The 15257-nt window shown below is 35.6% G+C and overlaps 3 protein-coding genes across 8 annotated transcripts; 2 read left to right on the plus strand and 1 right to left on the minus strand.

Annotated features, from left to right (window-relative positions):
- Positions 1 to 942: 942 nt before the first annotated feature.
- Positions 943 to 4406, plus strand: LOC131671600 (protein NDUFAF4 homolog). Of its 6 annotated transcripts, XM_058948142.1 has the most exons (6): positions 943 to 1082; positions 2560 to 2717; positions 2793 to 2884; positions 3108 to 3330; positions 3546 to 3788; positions 4268 to 4406. In XM_058948142.1, the coding sequence occupies exons 1-5, from the start codon at positions 943 to 945 to the stop codon at positions 3770 to 3772; spliced, it is 840 nt and encodes a 279-aa protein (XP_058804125.1). In that variant the 3' UTR covers positions 3773 to 3788; positions 4268 to 4406. The 6 variants fall into 6 exon arrangements, with proteins under 6 accessions (XP_058804125.1, XP_058804124.1, XP_058804126.1 ...); XM_058948141.1 differs by lacking the exon at positions 4268 to 4406 and having other exon boundaries at positions 3546 to 3845; XM_058948143.1 differs by lacking the exon at positions 4268 to 4406 and having other exon boundaries at positions 2611 to 2717; positions 3546 to 3845.
- Positions 4284 to 7408, plus strand: LOC131671599 (T-complex protein 1 subunit alpha). Its single transcript, XM_058948140.1, has 9 exons — positions 4284 to 4483; positions 4897 to 4982; positions 5076 to 5204; positions 5291 to 5388; positions 5466 to 5576; positions 5686 to 6091; positions 6159 to 6554; positions 6630 to 6793; positions 6899 to 7408. The coding sequence occupies exons 1-9, from the start codon at positions 4411 to 4413 to the stop codon at positions 7104 to 7106; spliced, it is 1671 nt and encodes a 556-aa protein (XP_058804123.1). The 5' UTR covers positions 4284 to 4410; the 3' UTR covers positions 7107 to 7408.
- An 18-nt stretch (positions 7409 to 7426) lies between these two features.
- On the minus strand, positions 7427 to 12236 carry LOC131671601 (double-strand-break repair protein rad21 homolog). The gene is made up of 9 exons (XM_058948147.1): positions 12102 to 12236; positions 11592 to 11771; positions 11194 to 11423; positions 10767 to 11110; positions 9855 to 10678; positions 9451 to 9783; positions 9229 to 9360; positions 8995 to 9150; positions 7427 to 8915 (listed from the first exon to the last, which is right to left on the minus strand). The coding sequence occupies exons 2-9, from the start codon at positions 11733 to 11735 to the stop codon at positions 8790 to 8792; spliced, it is 2289 nt and encodes a 762-aa protein (XP_058804130.1). The 5' UTR covers positions 11736 to 11771; positions 12102 to 12236; the 3' UTR covers positions 7427 to 8789.
- Between the last annotated feature and the right edge of the window lie 3021 nt (positions 12237 to 15257).

Genomic DNA, 15257 nt, shown 5'->3' on the forward strand with positions numbered 1-15257 from the left:
GATAAATTCAACTTTCTCTTTGCCATGAAAAATCCTCCATTTAAATAGCAATATCCATTGCATACATTGAAACTTATAATCCATTCACTGTCACATTTAATTAGTGTAAATCACTTTTGTAAGACATCCAGTAACATAGTTTGAAACACAAAGTTCAAGTAAATATCAGCTTTAAGGCACAAGAAACTGGGAGTATCCAGTAAGATAACAGTATCTCTGTGTAGTTTTATAAAAACCATGTGTCCTCTTACTCTTTATTATCATTGTTACAGTTGAAGTAGATAATGATGATAGACTTTCAACTTATCCTACAGCATTTAAAGCATTTAGAAAATATGGAGAATCATATTGAGACTTGACAGCTGGATTAACATGTTTTAACTTATGAAATACAGTTAACATCCTTTGAGCACTTGAAATACCTAACCCTCCTTATTCTCTTTTACATCAAACTCCAAGACAGCTTTTGTCAGAGCAGATCTTTATGTGTCCTAGTTTATTTCTTTTCCACTATTTTTCCACTTTAAGAGCTTTTTCGGTATATGCTACCAGCCAACAGCAATTTAATAGTTAAATCTTTTAAATTTTAACAAGTATTTAATACCAGAACTAAGTCAGGGTAATGCCCGAAACCGCTAAACCACCAGGAGGTCATTTTCGGCAGACCTCAGCAAACTTCTGTAAACTTCTTGTTATCTTGAGCTTTGGCACACTACAGCTTCACCTTATCCCGAAGACGAGGTTGCATACTTGGCCAGCTTTTGAGTGTAGCATGGACCTTGACGACAAGGCTGGTGCTACGAAGAGAATAACAAAACACACGGATGCCCCTGAGAGTAGAATCGGAGCAGTAGCCGTCGCAGCAGCAGTAGAAGCAGTACAGCAGTAGCGGCGGCGGCAAATCAGCGAACTCAGTGCTCAAGCTCGGGATGTTGGGTCAAGATGGTAGTACGGAGGCTGGCGGAGCTGCTGATGATCGCAACTCCGTGCCTTAGATGGCTCAAGGAGCAACCTGGCTGCAGCTCACTCGATCACGGCTGCACGGCCGACAACAAAGAGAGACACGGCCGTAAATTACTAAAGTAACTGGCAGCCATTTTGAAGTGCCACATTCCTGGGGACCGACTTGACACTCACGCTCTGTGCTCTCTCGCGGCCGCCGCCAGCGCGCTGCACTGCACTGCTCTCCGCTTTGGTTTACATGCGTGTGTATATACCTATATACACAAACATCTATCTCGCCTATCCTCATCCTTGTCTCGCCTACACTACAGCATGCCTCTTTTATCCTTGTATTCAGCGCTACCGTATGAGAGAGAAAGATAGCGTGTGTCAGTGAATGAACACACACAAGTTTGATTATGGTATGCAGTGCTCGCGAGCTGCAGCTGTCTCACTCCGATCCACTCGCTGCTTGCTGCCAGCTTGCGAAGGCACGCGCCGCGCGCTCTGCTATGTAAGCTGCTGCGCTGTTCTGTTCTGCCTGCAAGACGAAAGAGGAAGAGAGAGAGAGAGAGAGAAAGATAGAGAGAGAGAGAGAGAGAGCTCTTTTATTTATTGTTTCTTTAATTCGCGCGCACAACCGAGTAAAAGCAAGCGCCAGCGTCCTAAAAAGAAATTACTCATGGCGCGAGTGACTATTTATTATAGAAGCGATGGGATGCGCTAGTTTTGATTAAGGGAATAATAAGGGGAATATACTTTAAAATTCTTCAAAACATTTAATTTAGCATTTGTCTATATTACATTGTTTTAAAAGAGAATGACTTGCAGATTATTGTAAGGTTCTACTTCATTTTTAGTTGAACAATGCCCTATAAATCGTGTATTGCCTATATATTACATCTTGGAATGCTGATCTGTGTCAGTCTGTTTTTACGTGCATATACGTGTTTATACATACATACAGTAGTACATATTGAACAAATAGTTGCAGATTATTGATCAACAATTCTTTTACCATGATATAAAATTAATACAAGGCATTAGTCATACAATTGAGATGCATCTTGGGATGTAACGAATAAAATAAATATTATTCGTTGCGAAGCATAGAAGTAATAAAAAGATATCTACAGTTACTGAAGAAACTAAAGTTTTTCATAAGAAATTTGGCGCCTTTCTTGCGTTGTGACTTGTGTGGTTGTTGCACGGTTGTGAGAGACCTCTGTCTACTACCCATCTTTCGAGTCTTTTGAATTTTGTTTGCTATCCTTTTTCTACTCATGCTATGAGACGAAACCAATAATAATCGTCTGCACTCTTGTCTGGGGTCGAATAATTTATTCGTAACCTAAAAATCCATACTCCGATTCCAAAATCATACGGATGTTTAGATTGTTTATGAAAAACTATGAATTCATAAAAGAAAATTAGTTTTAAACAAAATACCAGTAACGCGAAGGTATTATCACCTCCTTACAATTACGCTGAAGTGAAAACATGTACGTGATATGTCGCAAAGATCATTTGAAGTGTATATTATTTTCATGTTGCATGATGTTACATTAATGTCATATAGATAATGTTTTCAATATAATTATGTTTTCGGAATTTAAGCCCTTTTTTAATTATGGGATCTATTGGCTCTAAATTGACTAAACCATTCAGGAATTGGAATATAGAAAATCGTGCACACAAAATCATTTCCCGAGAAAAACCAAAAGCTGCTCCAACATATGATTCCACACTGCAGCAAATAGAATTAGTTAATAAATGTAAGTACTTAACATTTTATCTCCAAACTATTTGAGTAGTTTATAAAGTTCATGTAAGGTTGTTTTATAATGTAGTAGAACCAGATTACAAGCAAAAAGCTCAAAGGAAAGATCAACAACTTAACGATAATCTGAAAAAAGTTTATGTGACATCTAATAGTACCGAGGTATATTATTATAAAACATTAACATTAACCTTCTGAATGCTGACATTTTTTCTTCTAGAAAAATGATAACTAATCATAAATTTCCATGCAAGTGTCTCCCAACTAATGGTGGATGAGAATCCATCACAGCATTATGCTTAAAAGTGTCATACCAGCAGTCAGACGGTTACTAGATATTTTATAAAGTGACATATAGATTTATTCTTATAAAATATATTTATAGATTCAAGAAATAGACCAAAGAAAAAATCCAAATCGACCTCTTCCTAAAGATAGGCTTTTGCATGAAGACTTTCCATTTGGACATTATGAGCCACCTGAAATCAAACCTGGCCGAATAAGCTTACGGCAAGCAGTAGAATTATTGTCAAATCGTAAAACTAATCCTAAAAAGTACACTGCATCATATATAGCAGCTGAGTATAAATTAGAAAAAGAAGTTGTAGGTGAGTACAATTTTCTAAATAACTTTTGTTATGTCCTATGGAAAATACTGTCAATGAATAAAAGAAATACAAATTACTTTTATATATTGAATAAAATTATATTCTTTTAAAATTCATGTGTGCTATATATTATGTAAAAATTTGAATAATTGAATAATTTATCTTGATAGTTATATTACTGTACAATTTAATTTACAAACCTTTTTTTATTTCAGAGAATATACTTGAATATTATAGTTTATTTACTGTTTACAATGTAGAAGAAGGTGGCTCTAAAGATATAGTTGTTAGTAATATGCCAATTTCACAGACAACTGGATTAACAGTACGTTGGAGCGTGGATGAAAAGGAATCAGAAGTGGATAAATTACGCAAAACGTTCAGAAACTCATCACTTGATTCCATGCCAGTTGAAGAGGAAAAAAAGAAAAAAATAAGTTGAAAATAAAATTGTTATGGTTAGTTTGTAAATAATGTATAGCTTCGTCGATATAAAATCAATTCTTTTTAAACATTTAATTTATTTACTATGAATTAAATTATTTTAAAATATCTTCATTACTTACAAAAAAATTTTACAACAAAAAGTTAAATTTAAGAATTTAAGAAACTGTTCCTAAAGTTTGACCATATAAGGTCACAAATTCGGCTTACATGCGCGAGACCTCTACTTCGTTTACAAAGAAAGAGAACTACAGTTATTACATAAACAAACTTTTTTCAAATCGCTATTAATTCTTGTTTAAAAATATTTCATAAAACTTATAAATATTACTGAAGAGATAAATGACAAGATTCATGAAAATTATTTCGATAAATACATGAATCCCCTAGCGCGCCGGCATTTGTGATATCACCAATAATGACCAATGCGCACGCTAACGTCTTGTGTGTCCTCCAATGAGCTTCCATTTTACAACGGAATGTGTTCCAGCAGGCGTACTTTAAGCGAAGAAAGTCGTCCATTGTTATTTATCCAAAGACTCGAGTTGCACGCGGTTGAGTTCTCTCGACGCCGTGTTCGTCTGATTTTTAGTTGATTCTCTTTACTCCAGTGATTATCGTACAAATTACGAAGAAATGTCGACGGTAGCAAGTACTCTGGCGGTCGGTGGCACCCGGCAATCCGGTGCTCCGGTTCGCACTCAAAATGGTAAGTCTGTAACCTCCATCACAATGACTTACTCTAAAATTCATTATTAACATTTTTAACTTTACACAACACATTTAATTACCAAATTATTTATGATTTACGCTATTCTATAATTATGTCGCCTATATGTTATGATTTTTATATTATGCTGAAGCTGACTTAAAAATTTGAAATTATTGATTTACTTATGCTGTTAATTGAGTTTTCCAAAGGTTAAAATATCTGTCTACGCTATTGCTGAACGTGATAGACTTCCCTATTAGTTCATCGCTATGTATAAAATTCACAATTATATTATAAGAATAGAATTAATGAATTTTAAATTCATTCTTTTATTTAATTATGTTAGAAAATAATTATGAAAGTAATTCATAATAATTGAGCATGACTCCTATAACTAAAATTATTCACAGTGATGGCTGCATCAGCTATTGCAAACATAGTCAAAAGTTCATTAGGACCAGTTGGCCTGGACAAAATGCTTGTTGATGATATTGGTGTAAGTCTTTCAGTGATTTTTTAAAATTGGTTTACTTTATTTAAAATATTTATTTGATAATCTGTTAAGTTATAATATATTTACCATTACCAGGATGTAACAATTACTAATGATGGAGCGACTATTCTCAGATTATTAGAAGTTGAACATCCCGCAGCAAAAGTTTTGGTTGAACTTGCACAGCTGCAAGATGAAGAAGTTGGAGATGGTACCACATCAGTTGTAAGTTTGACAAGAAATATTTCAAATCTGTAATAGAATTTTATTCCTTTGTTTTTAATATGTTTTTATTCCATAATTTTTTGTAGGTTATTATCGCTGCAGAATTACTTAAAAATGCGGATGAACTTGTTAAACAGAAGATTCATCCAACCTCTGTAATTGGTGGTTACAGATTGGCTTGCAAGTAAATTGAAATTTCTTTAGTTTAAATCATATTTTATAAATAATTTTCCTTATTAAAGTATTCAACTTTACTTTCAGGGAAGCTTGCAAATATATTCAAGAACACTTGACAGTTAGTGTAGAAGAACTTGGCAAGGATTGTTTGATTCAAGTAGCCAAAACTTCAATATCTAGTAAAATTATCAATGCGTATCCTTTTTTATATATAATCAATATTCATCAATAATTACATGCTTATCTGTTTTGATTTACATTAAAAGCAGTTCTCTCAATATTTTCTATAATAATACTTTCAAAGTGACTCAGATTTTTTCGGTAATATGGTAGTGGATGCTGCAAACGCTGTCAAAATCAATGATGGCAAAGGAGGTTTTGTTTACCCTATTAACGCGGTTAATGTCTTGAAAGCCCATGGTAAAAGTGTTCGGGAGTCAGTCCTTGTTCCTGGTTATGCTCTTAACTGCACAGTTGCCTCTCAATTGATGGTTAAGAAAATTACCAATGCTAAGATTGCTTGCTTGGATTTCGGATTGATGAAAGCTAAGATGAAACTTGGTGTTGAAGTACTTATCAATGATCCAGAGAAACTTGACTCTATCCGTCAGCGAGAATCTGACATTACTAAGGAACGCATACAGAAAATTTTGGCTACCGGAGCAAATGTCATCTTCTGCACTGGTGGAATTGATGACTTGTGCCTTAAGGTACAAAAAGTTGACTAACAACTTTTGTAGATTTTCGCTATCATACATTTGTTAATATTTTTTTTAGTATTTCGTTGATGCCGGAGCAATGGCTGTGCGTAGATGTAAAAAATCAGATTTGAAGCGTATCGCCAAGGCAACTGGTGCTAGTTTCACGACTTCTTTGATTAATATGGAAGGCGAGGAAATCTTCGAAGCTAGTAATCTTGGAGAAGCCTCTGAGGTGTACACAGAACAGATTTGCGACGACGAATTGATCATCATCAAAGGACCAAAAGCTAGGACAGCCAGTTCGATCATCTTGCGTGGACCCAACGATTTCTACTGTGACGAAATGGAGCGCTCCGTGCACGATGCTTTGTGTGCAGTGAAACGAGTTCTCGAGAGCAAGAGTGTAGTCGCTGGAGGTGGTTGTGTCGAGGCGGCACTTTCTATCTATCTTGAGAACTTTGCAACTTCATTGGTAAGTGATTCACAATAAAATGAAGCACGCAAATGCATTCAATAAAAAAACAGTCTTGTAATTTTATATTTTTAGAGTTCTCGAGAACAACTTGCAATCGCTGAGTTCGCTCGTTCACTGTTGGTCATTCCCAAGACACTGGCTGTCAATGCGGCGCAGGACGCCACAGATCTTGTTGCCAAGCTGCGAGCTTACCATAATTCCAGCCAAACAGTCGTCGATCATGCTCACCTCAAATGGTAAATTTACATTTTGTGCTATGGCAATGAATCTAAGGCGATTATGAGTTGCTTATTTGATTAATCTTCTGCATTAATTATATTTAATATTATTATAATTTTTAGGGTTGGACTAGATTTGTATGAGGGCACGATCAGAGATAATAAGAAGGCGGGAGTTCTTGAGCCGGCTGTTTCAAAAATTAAATCTCTCAAGTTTGCAACTGAAGCTGCTATCACGATCCTACGAATCGACGACATGATCAAGCTGGACCCAGAAAAGAAGGACAAGTCATACGGCGATGCCATGCAGTGTGGCGAGCTTGATGATTGAGTCTATTTAAAATATTAAATGATTATCGATTAGTTTATTACTCCGCTAACAGACTGTTTTTTATCATCAACTTTTTATAAAAATCAAAATCCAGGATCTCGGTTTTTACATGATTGCAAGAGTTTGGATGATCGACGGATGTTTGTTAATTTCTTTAGCCATTACACGGAACAATCGAATCAACTATCTTGTACGTACTTGGCGAATAATTAACTGGTTGCAACGAAGTGAACATGCTTATTCATAATACACATGTACTATTAATAGATGGTCTTTTGAAATAAAGCTTATTTCATTACTCATTGGTTATTTTACTAATTATTACTTTATTTAGTTAGTATATTCTTATCTACAAACAGTATACTTATAGTTCAATTTTTTTACGGGATTTGCATAACATAACGAAACTTCGAATCTACAAATCAGAATTGTAAAAAAATCGAAGCATTGTCGTATGATCCCATCGCAATATAGTTCTAGACAATATATTCATACCATTCCACCGACATAGTCACAATTTAAAAATCGCGCAAGTTTGCGAGGCAAACACTATTTCCGCATTTTAACAAAATATTTTACATCATTCGCTTTTTTATCGAATTCAATCTATAACAAGAGCATAGATCGTACAATTAAACTATAATTCTTAGAACGTAACATTTGTCACTCAAAGTCGCACTTTTAATAATACGCAATACAGATAATTTCGCTTTCTTGCAACCTGCATTTTCATTAGAAAATTTTTATTAAAAGTACACATACTATAAAAATAATTAAAAATGTTGAATGAACTCTCGTTATAATACGAAAATGAGAATTTAATTGTCACTTAGTAAGTATAATAATTTTCTTTGCACAATATTGATATTGAATCTACGGGAAAACTGAAATCCAATTTAAATGAAGTTGTATTTTCTATATAAAATGAAATGGCCTTACATATTCTTGCCATTTTAAGAATCACTGCTAATCACGTAAATAGCATGTTTTTTGTTAAGTTAAAAAATGCAAGATAAAGTTTTTCAACTTTATTCAATACAAAAGTAGGTATGACGTTTAAAAGCAAGAATTTCTTAAAATTTAGCAATATTTACGGTTTTTGATTCAGTTTGCGAAATAAAATTCTATTTATTAAATATGCCGTACACTTACACTGTATTTCCCTTTTAAATACTTTATTTCATCACGAGTTTCAATAATAAAATTATGATACGTGTCGAATTCATTGTAAATGAGTTTCAATCTTCCTATTTCATCTATAATGGAGTAAAATACTACTTCATATTGAAACTCAATTTGCAATAAAATAAAGGAAAACAAAACTATTTTAATTGACTAACGGTGAAAAAAAATCATTGTTTTTACATTAACGCACGTTGAAAAATCTAATATATAAATATCTCTGCCTTACGTGATTGGACATAAAACCCAAAACGATTACTTTAGTATTATTAGCATCTAACAAAGCTTGTGTAGAAATATATTTTTCTTAGTCTTTCATATCTTTATTATATATTTATATTTACCGAGTTTTTTTATCAATAAGAAATAAATACTCGCGATCTCGTCAATTATACGATAGGCGTTCGTTTGTAAAAATGAAAAATTAGGAAAGTTATGCCAATATATACCTACTGTATTTTAAGTTAAAAATTTGCAAACTAAAATTAAAGAATAATGAATTTAAAGCGCTGGATTTTCGAACTTTGGACCTTTGGTAACGAATATATCAGCGTAGGAATATTCTTGATTGATTTCCAGCACTTGAAATTTCTTTAAAACTAGCAGTGTGTAAAATTTCTGAGCCGCCTATGAACAATGAAAAAAACATTATTATATAACACATATTAATCAAACTAGAAAGTGAAATATAATCTAGTCTGCATACCTGTTTGCGACTGTTTTTGTGCGTCATTTCAGAAAGAGTCAAAGTATCCCTGTTATCAAATTTACTCTTAATAGCATGATACATGTGCGCTGCACGTTTGTTCAGTACACGCTCTTCAAATTGTTCATAAGTTTCATCTACTTGTTGTTCCTCTTGCTATAAAACATAGAAAGAACATCAACATTTGCAAAAATACAAAACTATTATATCTTTGAAGTTTAGAGCTATATTTACCGGTCCGACAGAAGGTGGAAATTCGTAATCTTCTTGATTCCACGGTGTATGTGGTCCTCCTCTGTCCGAAATTCCACCAGGTGTGTGAGCTTGTGGATGCTGATCATCGTATCCGATATAAGGAGGTGCATTCTGGAAAAAATGTATAAAATTAATTAAATTGAATTCGGAGCTTTTAAACATCAGAGAAAGAAGGACGTCTAAATTAAATGAATCTAATACCTGATCATATCCCATGTTTTCCATCTGCGGCATACCATCGGTAGGTGGCAGAGGTTCGTGGTGATCTGTCCCAAGTAACGAGCTGACTTCGTTGGCTGGTATCTGTGGCATTTCCATACTGAGAAGTGGATTCTCTACAGGTGCAGCGCCAGCATTCATCATTGTCGACTGATCGACACCGGACATGATGCTACTAATGTCGGGAACCACCGGTTCCTGGACTGGCACCTGAACCGGTGATACCACTGGAGGAAGTTGCGCGTTTACGCTTTGGTCCACTGGTTCTGATATAGCCGACGTATGTGTTATATCTGGTTGCAACGGCGATGATGGCTATAAATTGAAGAATGATCAAGTCATATTCGATCATTAACAAAATAAAATTGAAAAATAAAATATTATACCTCTTCATCGGCAGGTGCCTTGCGTTTGCGCGTAGATCGCCTCGTTTGAATACCACTCTGTTCAAATACAGCTTCAGCTTCCCTGTGTTCGTCCCTCATTTGCTCAAGAGGCATATCATCCTCCCCGCCACCTAATCTTCCGAAGTCGTCGTGATCATAGGTCTTGCTGGTCAAATGTCGTTGGTAGTTCTTGAACAAAATTCTTGCAGGAATGGGCCTGGCAGGTAAAGCAAACAGCTTTTCTACTCCTCCGGTTTCCTTCCAGTGCATCAACCTTTTGGTAGGTGGTGCAAGATCTAGTGTCGTTACAATATCGCTCGTGTCTGACAATTGTGCCTTCATTTCCTCTCCGGAAATATTCTTCACCTCATCAACAATGAGTTTTCTCTTTCGCTTGGCCTTGGTGAATCCTTTTAGAGCTGATGCGTCAACCGGCGCCAAAGCGAAACTCTCTTCTTCGTCGTGTGTCAAACTCGACTGATCTTGAGGAATATTTTGCTCGTCGTGACAATCCATCATGTGATCATCCGCTATGGCTGGTGGTGCTGGAGTGGCAAAACGTCGACTTGCGACACTCATTCGTCCACCCCCTGCATCAAGACCACCAGCAGGAGATGCGGGCCTCGAGCCATCGCTACTCATGCCACCCATTGGCGAAGCTGGCCCACCAAAGTGATCGCCCATGTCTTCGTCCGAATCATCGGGTGCAGTTGCCACAGCGGCTGCGTTGGGATCTTGCTGATCACCCATTGAGCTTACATCTGGGACAGGTACATCACCCATTGGTGTTTCGTCAAAGAGACCGCCTTCAAAGAGTCCACCAGCTGAAAGTGATTTTATAAATGCCATTAACAAGTGAAACCAGAAGTAAAACCAAAAGAAGTCATAGTTGTATTAATCAAAAGTACTTACAGATCATATCTTGTCCTAAGTGACCACCAAAGCCATCATCTCTGATTGGAGTATCAATATCCATGGGTTGAGCTCCTGAAGATGTTCCAGCAACAGCCTCTTTTTCTTGCTCCAAAGCAGCTTCAATGCCAGCACCATCATCAGTAAACAACATATGCCTTTGATCCAAAGGGGCATCAATATTGGAAGCATGTCGAAGTAATTCTGGAGGTTCTACATCAAAACTCATATCACCAAAACCTTGATCATGTGTTACTAACGATAAACTACCGTAATCTTCCCTCATAGTGATTTCTTCAGCTCTTGATTGATTCAAACTAAATTGTGCTTCAATATCTACATCTCTGTAAATATTGAAAAATAAATGTTAAATATTTGATCAAAAAAAAAATTTGCATTGTTCACAACCAATACATAAATAAATTACTTTAATTCCGGCATAGCTGAATCAAAATCATGAAATACTTCAGGCAATGTAATTGCATTCACTTCTGCTTCTCTGTGTTCTTCAGGTAGATCAACCATTCCTGGCCTAAAGGCCATTTTGATTTTGACAAATGCTTCATTACAATCTGCTAACAAATATTTTGCCTTGCGAGAGTAGATACGTACAACTCCCAGCAACAAGTGACCAGATGTTCTCAGAGCCATTTTCACCTACAAAATAGAAAATGTTAATAAACTTAATCATGAATAACATTATAATTTAAGATTAAGATTATAATGAATAATAAATGTTAAATAAAAGAAAAATAATTTTTAATTTTAAAACACTTCAAAATGATAATGATGGATGAATGACAAATGAAAATATGAGACGTTTACCTTTGGCTGTAAAATACCATCTACAGATTTTTCAATGTTGGTTTCAAAAACATGAGCTTTAGTTAACTTTTTGTCCCAGTGAGCTGCCAACCAAATACGGGCCAAAGGGCCCTTTTTGGCCAAAACAAAGTGTGCATAGAACATGTTGAACTCTTTGGCTGTTCAAATTTCACCTTCAAACTAAAAAAACTTATTTAAATATCACTTGCACAATCAATATTTACGAAGCTAAATTACAAGCTATAATCTCTATACATAATGATGGAAGCGGCAGTTGGTAAATACGCATTTGAGCTCGGTTAACGTTAAAGGAGCTATTTTTTGTAAAAATTTTACAAATGTAAAAATGAATTCACGTACTTTTGACTGAAAAATCACGAGAAAAAGCTGAACTGAACGCACACGTAAGATGAATTTGTCAACATAAACCATCAAGATGGCGTCGATCGGAGAGACATTTTGGCGGTTCCACGATTACACAGGAGATTATTCACTTTTTCATGGGCTTACCTTACTAATTCGATATCTGTTTACCCGGCAGTACTGGTCAATCGCATGTTTTCACAGAGGTGCAATGTAATTTCACTCTGTAGACGGTATTTCGGAATATAACGACGAAGTCGACATACGCCGCACAGTTGCAGGCAGGCACGCTTAAGCACTGACAACTTTCAAGCCGCGTCGTCTCACCCTGATATTTCTGCGCATGCGTCACCAACTCGCCGCGCGCTTTCTCCTTTTTACGTATCACGCATAATGAGACAACCATTTGTCAGTCTGTTCGACGTATAATACCTGCATAGGGGCTGGTGTGGATTTATAATCAACATGACAATCAACCGACAATTATACTTTCATAGTGTCAACATATGTCCTAACATTAATAAATGAAACGTATGACAACGAGTGGTAAGAAATATTTAAGTACGTTCTCTTACTCAGAGGTCATCCGAAAGGGCTTCGCACAAAGAAAAAAACCAATTTATCTTTTTGATTCGCTGGAATTTTGAAAGTTATAAATGAATAAAGCAAAATAATTTGGAAATACTCCCTTTACTGTAACATTTTTAACAGTTTTTTTTCTATAAATCGATGAGTTCTTTTTTTGTAGTCTCTTTTAGGAAATAATAATGTTTTTAAAATCAAACCATGTATCTTTTGGTATTTGTAATACAGTGCAAAAACGTAATAAATCGAAAATGACTATACAATTGCAATTTTATACAATTTGATAGATTAACTTAATGATCAAGCTATAGGATCAAGGCACTAGTAGTTGGCTATCTTCAGACAATTTTCATACTTTAAATATTATTACGACAGAATACATTTTTAAATAGGTAAAACATAAAATGTAAACTTACAACAAAAATATTTTATTCCAGATACAATTTTATTTTTAATTATACTCAATGTATTAAAGAATCATTTGAAGTTAAAAAAAAAGAATATTTCGCTACTAATAGATCACCCTAGTCGAACACTATAACGAGCTTTACAATAGTACTTGACCGTTAATATTTCAACCTATAATATGGCATGACTTTGATAAAAAAAATCAAGATAAGAGCTTTTAAATTCACTTCGATCAAAGCTGATGTATATTATTAAAATGCAACATCTCTACGGATTCATCTATATGCTACCTTGTTTCTTTGCCTCTCGACAGCTGCGCTAGATATATATCTTAGTGCATTACCCGAACCTAGCATTAAACTAAATAGCAGATGTGTCAAGTATTTTGTAAAGAGCGTATGCATAAAGTATAAATAAAGTATTTTATCAAGACGTTATTTGTGCAGCCTATCATCATGCTACTTTATTATCCGAAAATAAAAAAAAGAATTGATCTGCAATGAATTTGAGAGAAAAACTCATTGTTGTGATATTAATGTCGTGCTCGCGTCAATTTACGTACCTGGCAATTAGTCGGCTTGTTGCAATCGCCAACACCCGTGCAGGAGAAGGATATAGTACAGCAGTTTATCAAGGCGTTATAGTGAAGGCGCAATCTCATCAGCGCTTCTTAGGGATTCAACGCACACAACTTTTCGAAGTAGAACAGAGTGAATCGCGCAGCGTACAATTCGCCGTGTTCAAGTACTCACAGCTGCTGACTAGAAGCCTCATTTAAAATGGCCACCCATCGATAATGCACGTGTGTTAAGAATGAGCATGCTCACACTTCATTATTCGTCAAGTAGTCATACATGAGTAGCTGACGTGCTCGTCGATGAATTCGTCACCGACGTCCATCTTTTGGTCAACGATCAATCAAATGTTGTAAAGGCGAGGAACAGTTAAAGGCGGCATAAAAGAAAAACATCCTGCGGAATAATGATACGGATTTTAAAAGTGTTTTAAGAATTATTGCTGCTGGTGACGCCGTTTTACAATGAATTACTTCAAACCACAACTTTACGCGACGATTGAACTGATGCGAAATATCAGTTTTAAACTTATGAAGAAATGTACATTAGAAGGCACACAAGAAAGTAGGACCAAAAGAAAGCTCCTCGGCTGGTGCTCGTCGAAAAATCTTTTAGGAATCCGACTGTAATTTAAATGGTAAAGTGACCTCGCAGCCAATTTTCTTTGTAACCGGAACCAATATTCATTGAATATATCTGCTAAGGGTTAGCGGTATGTTCTCGCATCCATCAGTTCCATCACTCGATTCGTTTACTTCCACTACGGAACATATCGCCGATTATCGACATTCTTTTCCTTGGGATTTTCTTTACATGCGAAGCTTGTGTGCTTATGAAAAATCATGTGAGTACACTATAATAATCGCAGGCTTGGCGTACCGGGATGACTTTTCTTTAATATCCACTATAAATTGTCAGAAGAGAGAACGATGTACGATATGTTACCAACGTTCTTTAATCAGTGATGTCGCAGATTCCGTGACGTTGCACAAAACCTTTTCTTCTTGTGTCTACGTTCGATGGGTCTTTTTCCATAGCCACAGCTGTATCTATGCACCGTATTCTTTGCATGTCTATACACTTCCATCTGAACAACAGATGCACCGAGTACTTTGCCAACTGATCATTTTTATACTTTGTCCTACGAATATTTGCAGATTTTCTTTACCTAATACTCTGAAAAATATTGATGATATAGGCTAATACTTGGGTTGAACGTTTCTTGTCTGGGTTTTCCATACTGAACTGCAACTAGTTCAAGCAAACCAATGACATTCATTGCTCCGTAATATTCTTTCGATTTTTACGATTGAGCTTACATGAATTTGCATATCTACAATTGATTTGTAAATTGTTGATGATGCCACTCAAAGCATGATACTTGTAACTGGATTACATTCTTAAAATTTTTCAGATTGTTATAGAACTGGATTACAACGCAGATAATCTTTTTATAACGTTCAAAATGTTAATGCAACCGAGTACAAAGCTTGCTATGGATTGGTTAAAAATAAAAGCAAACGATAATTTTGACAGTAATATTGTAGATGTTGCTTTCTAAGTGAATACTAGAAACAATATTTAAAACCCTTATAGCAATGAAAAATTAAGGCTTCCGCCCAAAGTGGCCTAGAGCAAGCCAGCAAACGAAAAGCGAATAAAAGCCTCTTAATCCAGCATAGAGACATTGGCGAGACGAAGGAGACAGCGAGTCGATGGAAAAAGCGCGCATCCG

Source organism: Phymastichus coffea, unplaced genomic scaffold (assembly GCF_024137745.1).
Source record: "Phymastichus coffea isolate CEN01 unplaced genomic scaffold, Cenicafe_Pcof_1.1 PCOF00129, whole genome shotgun sequence".
Lineage (NCBI taxonomy): Eukaryota > Metazoa > Arthropoda > Insecta > Hymenoptera > Eulophidae > Phymastichus > Phymastichus coffea.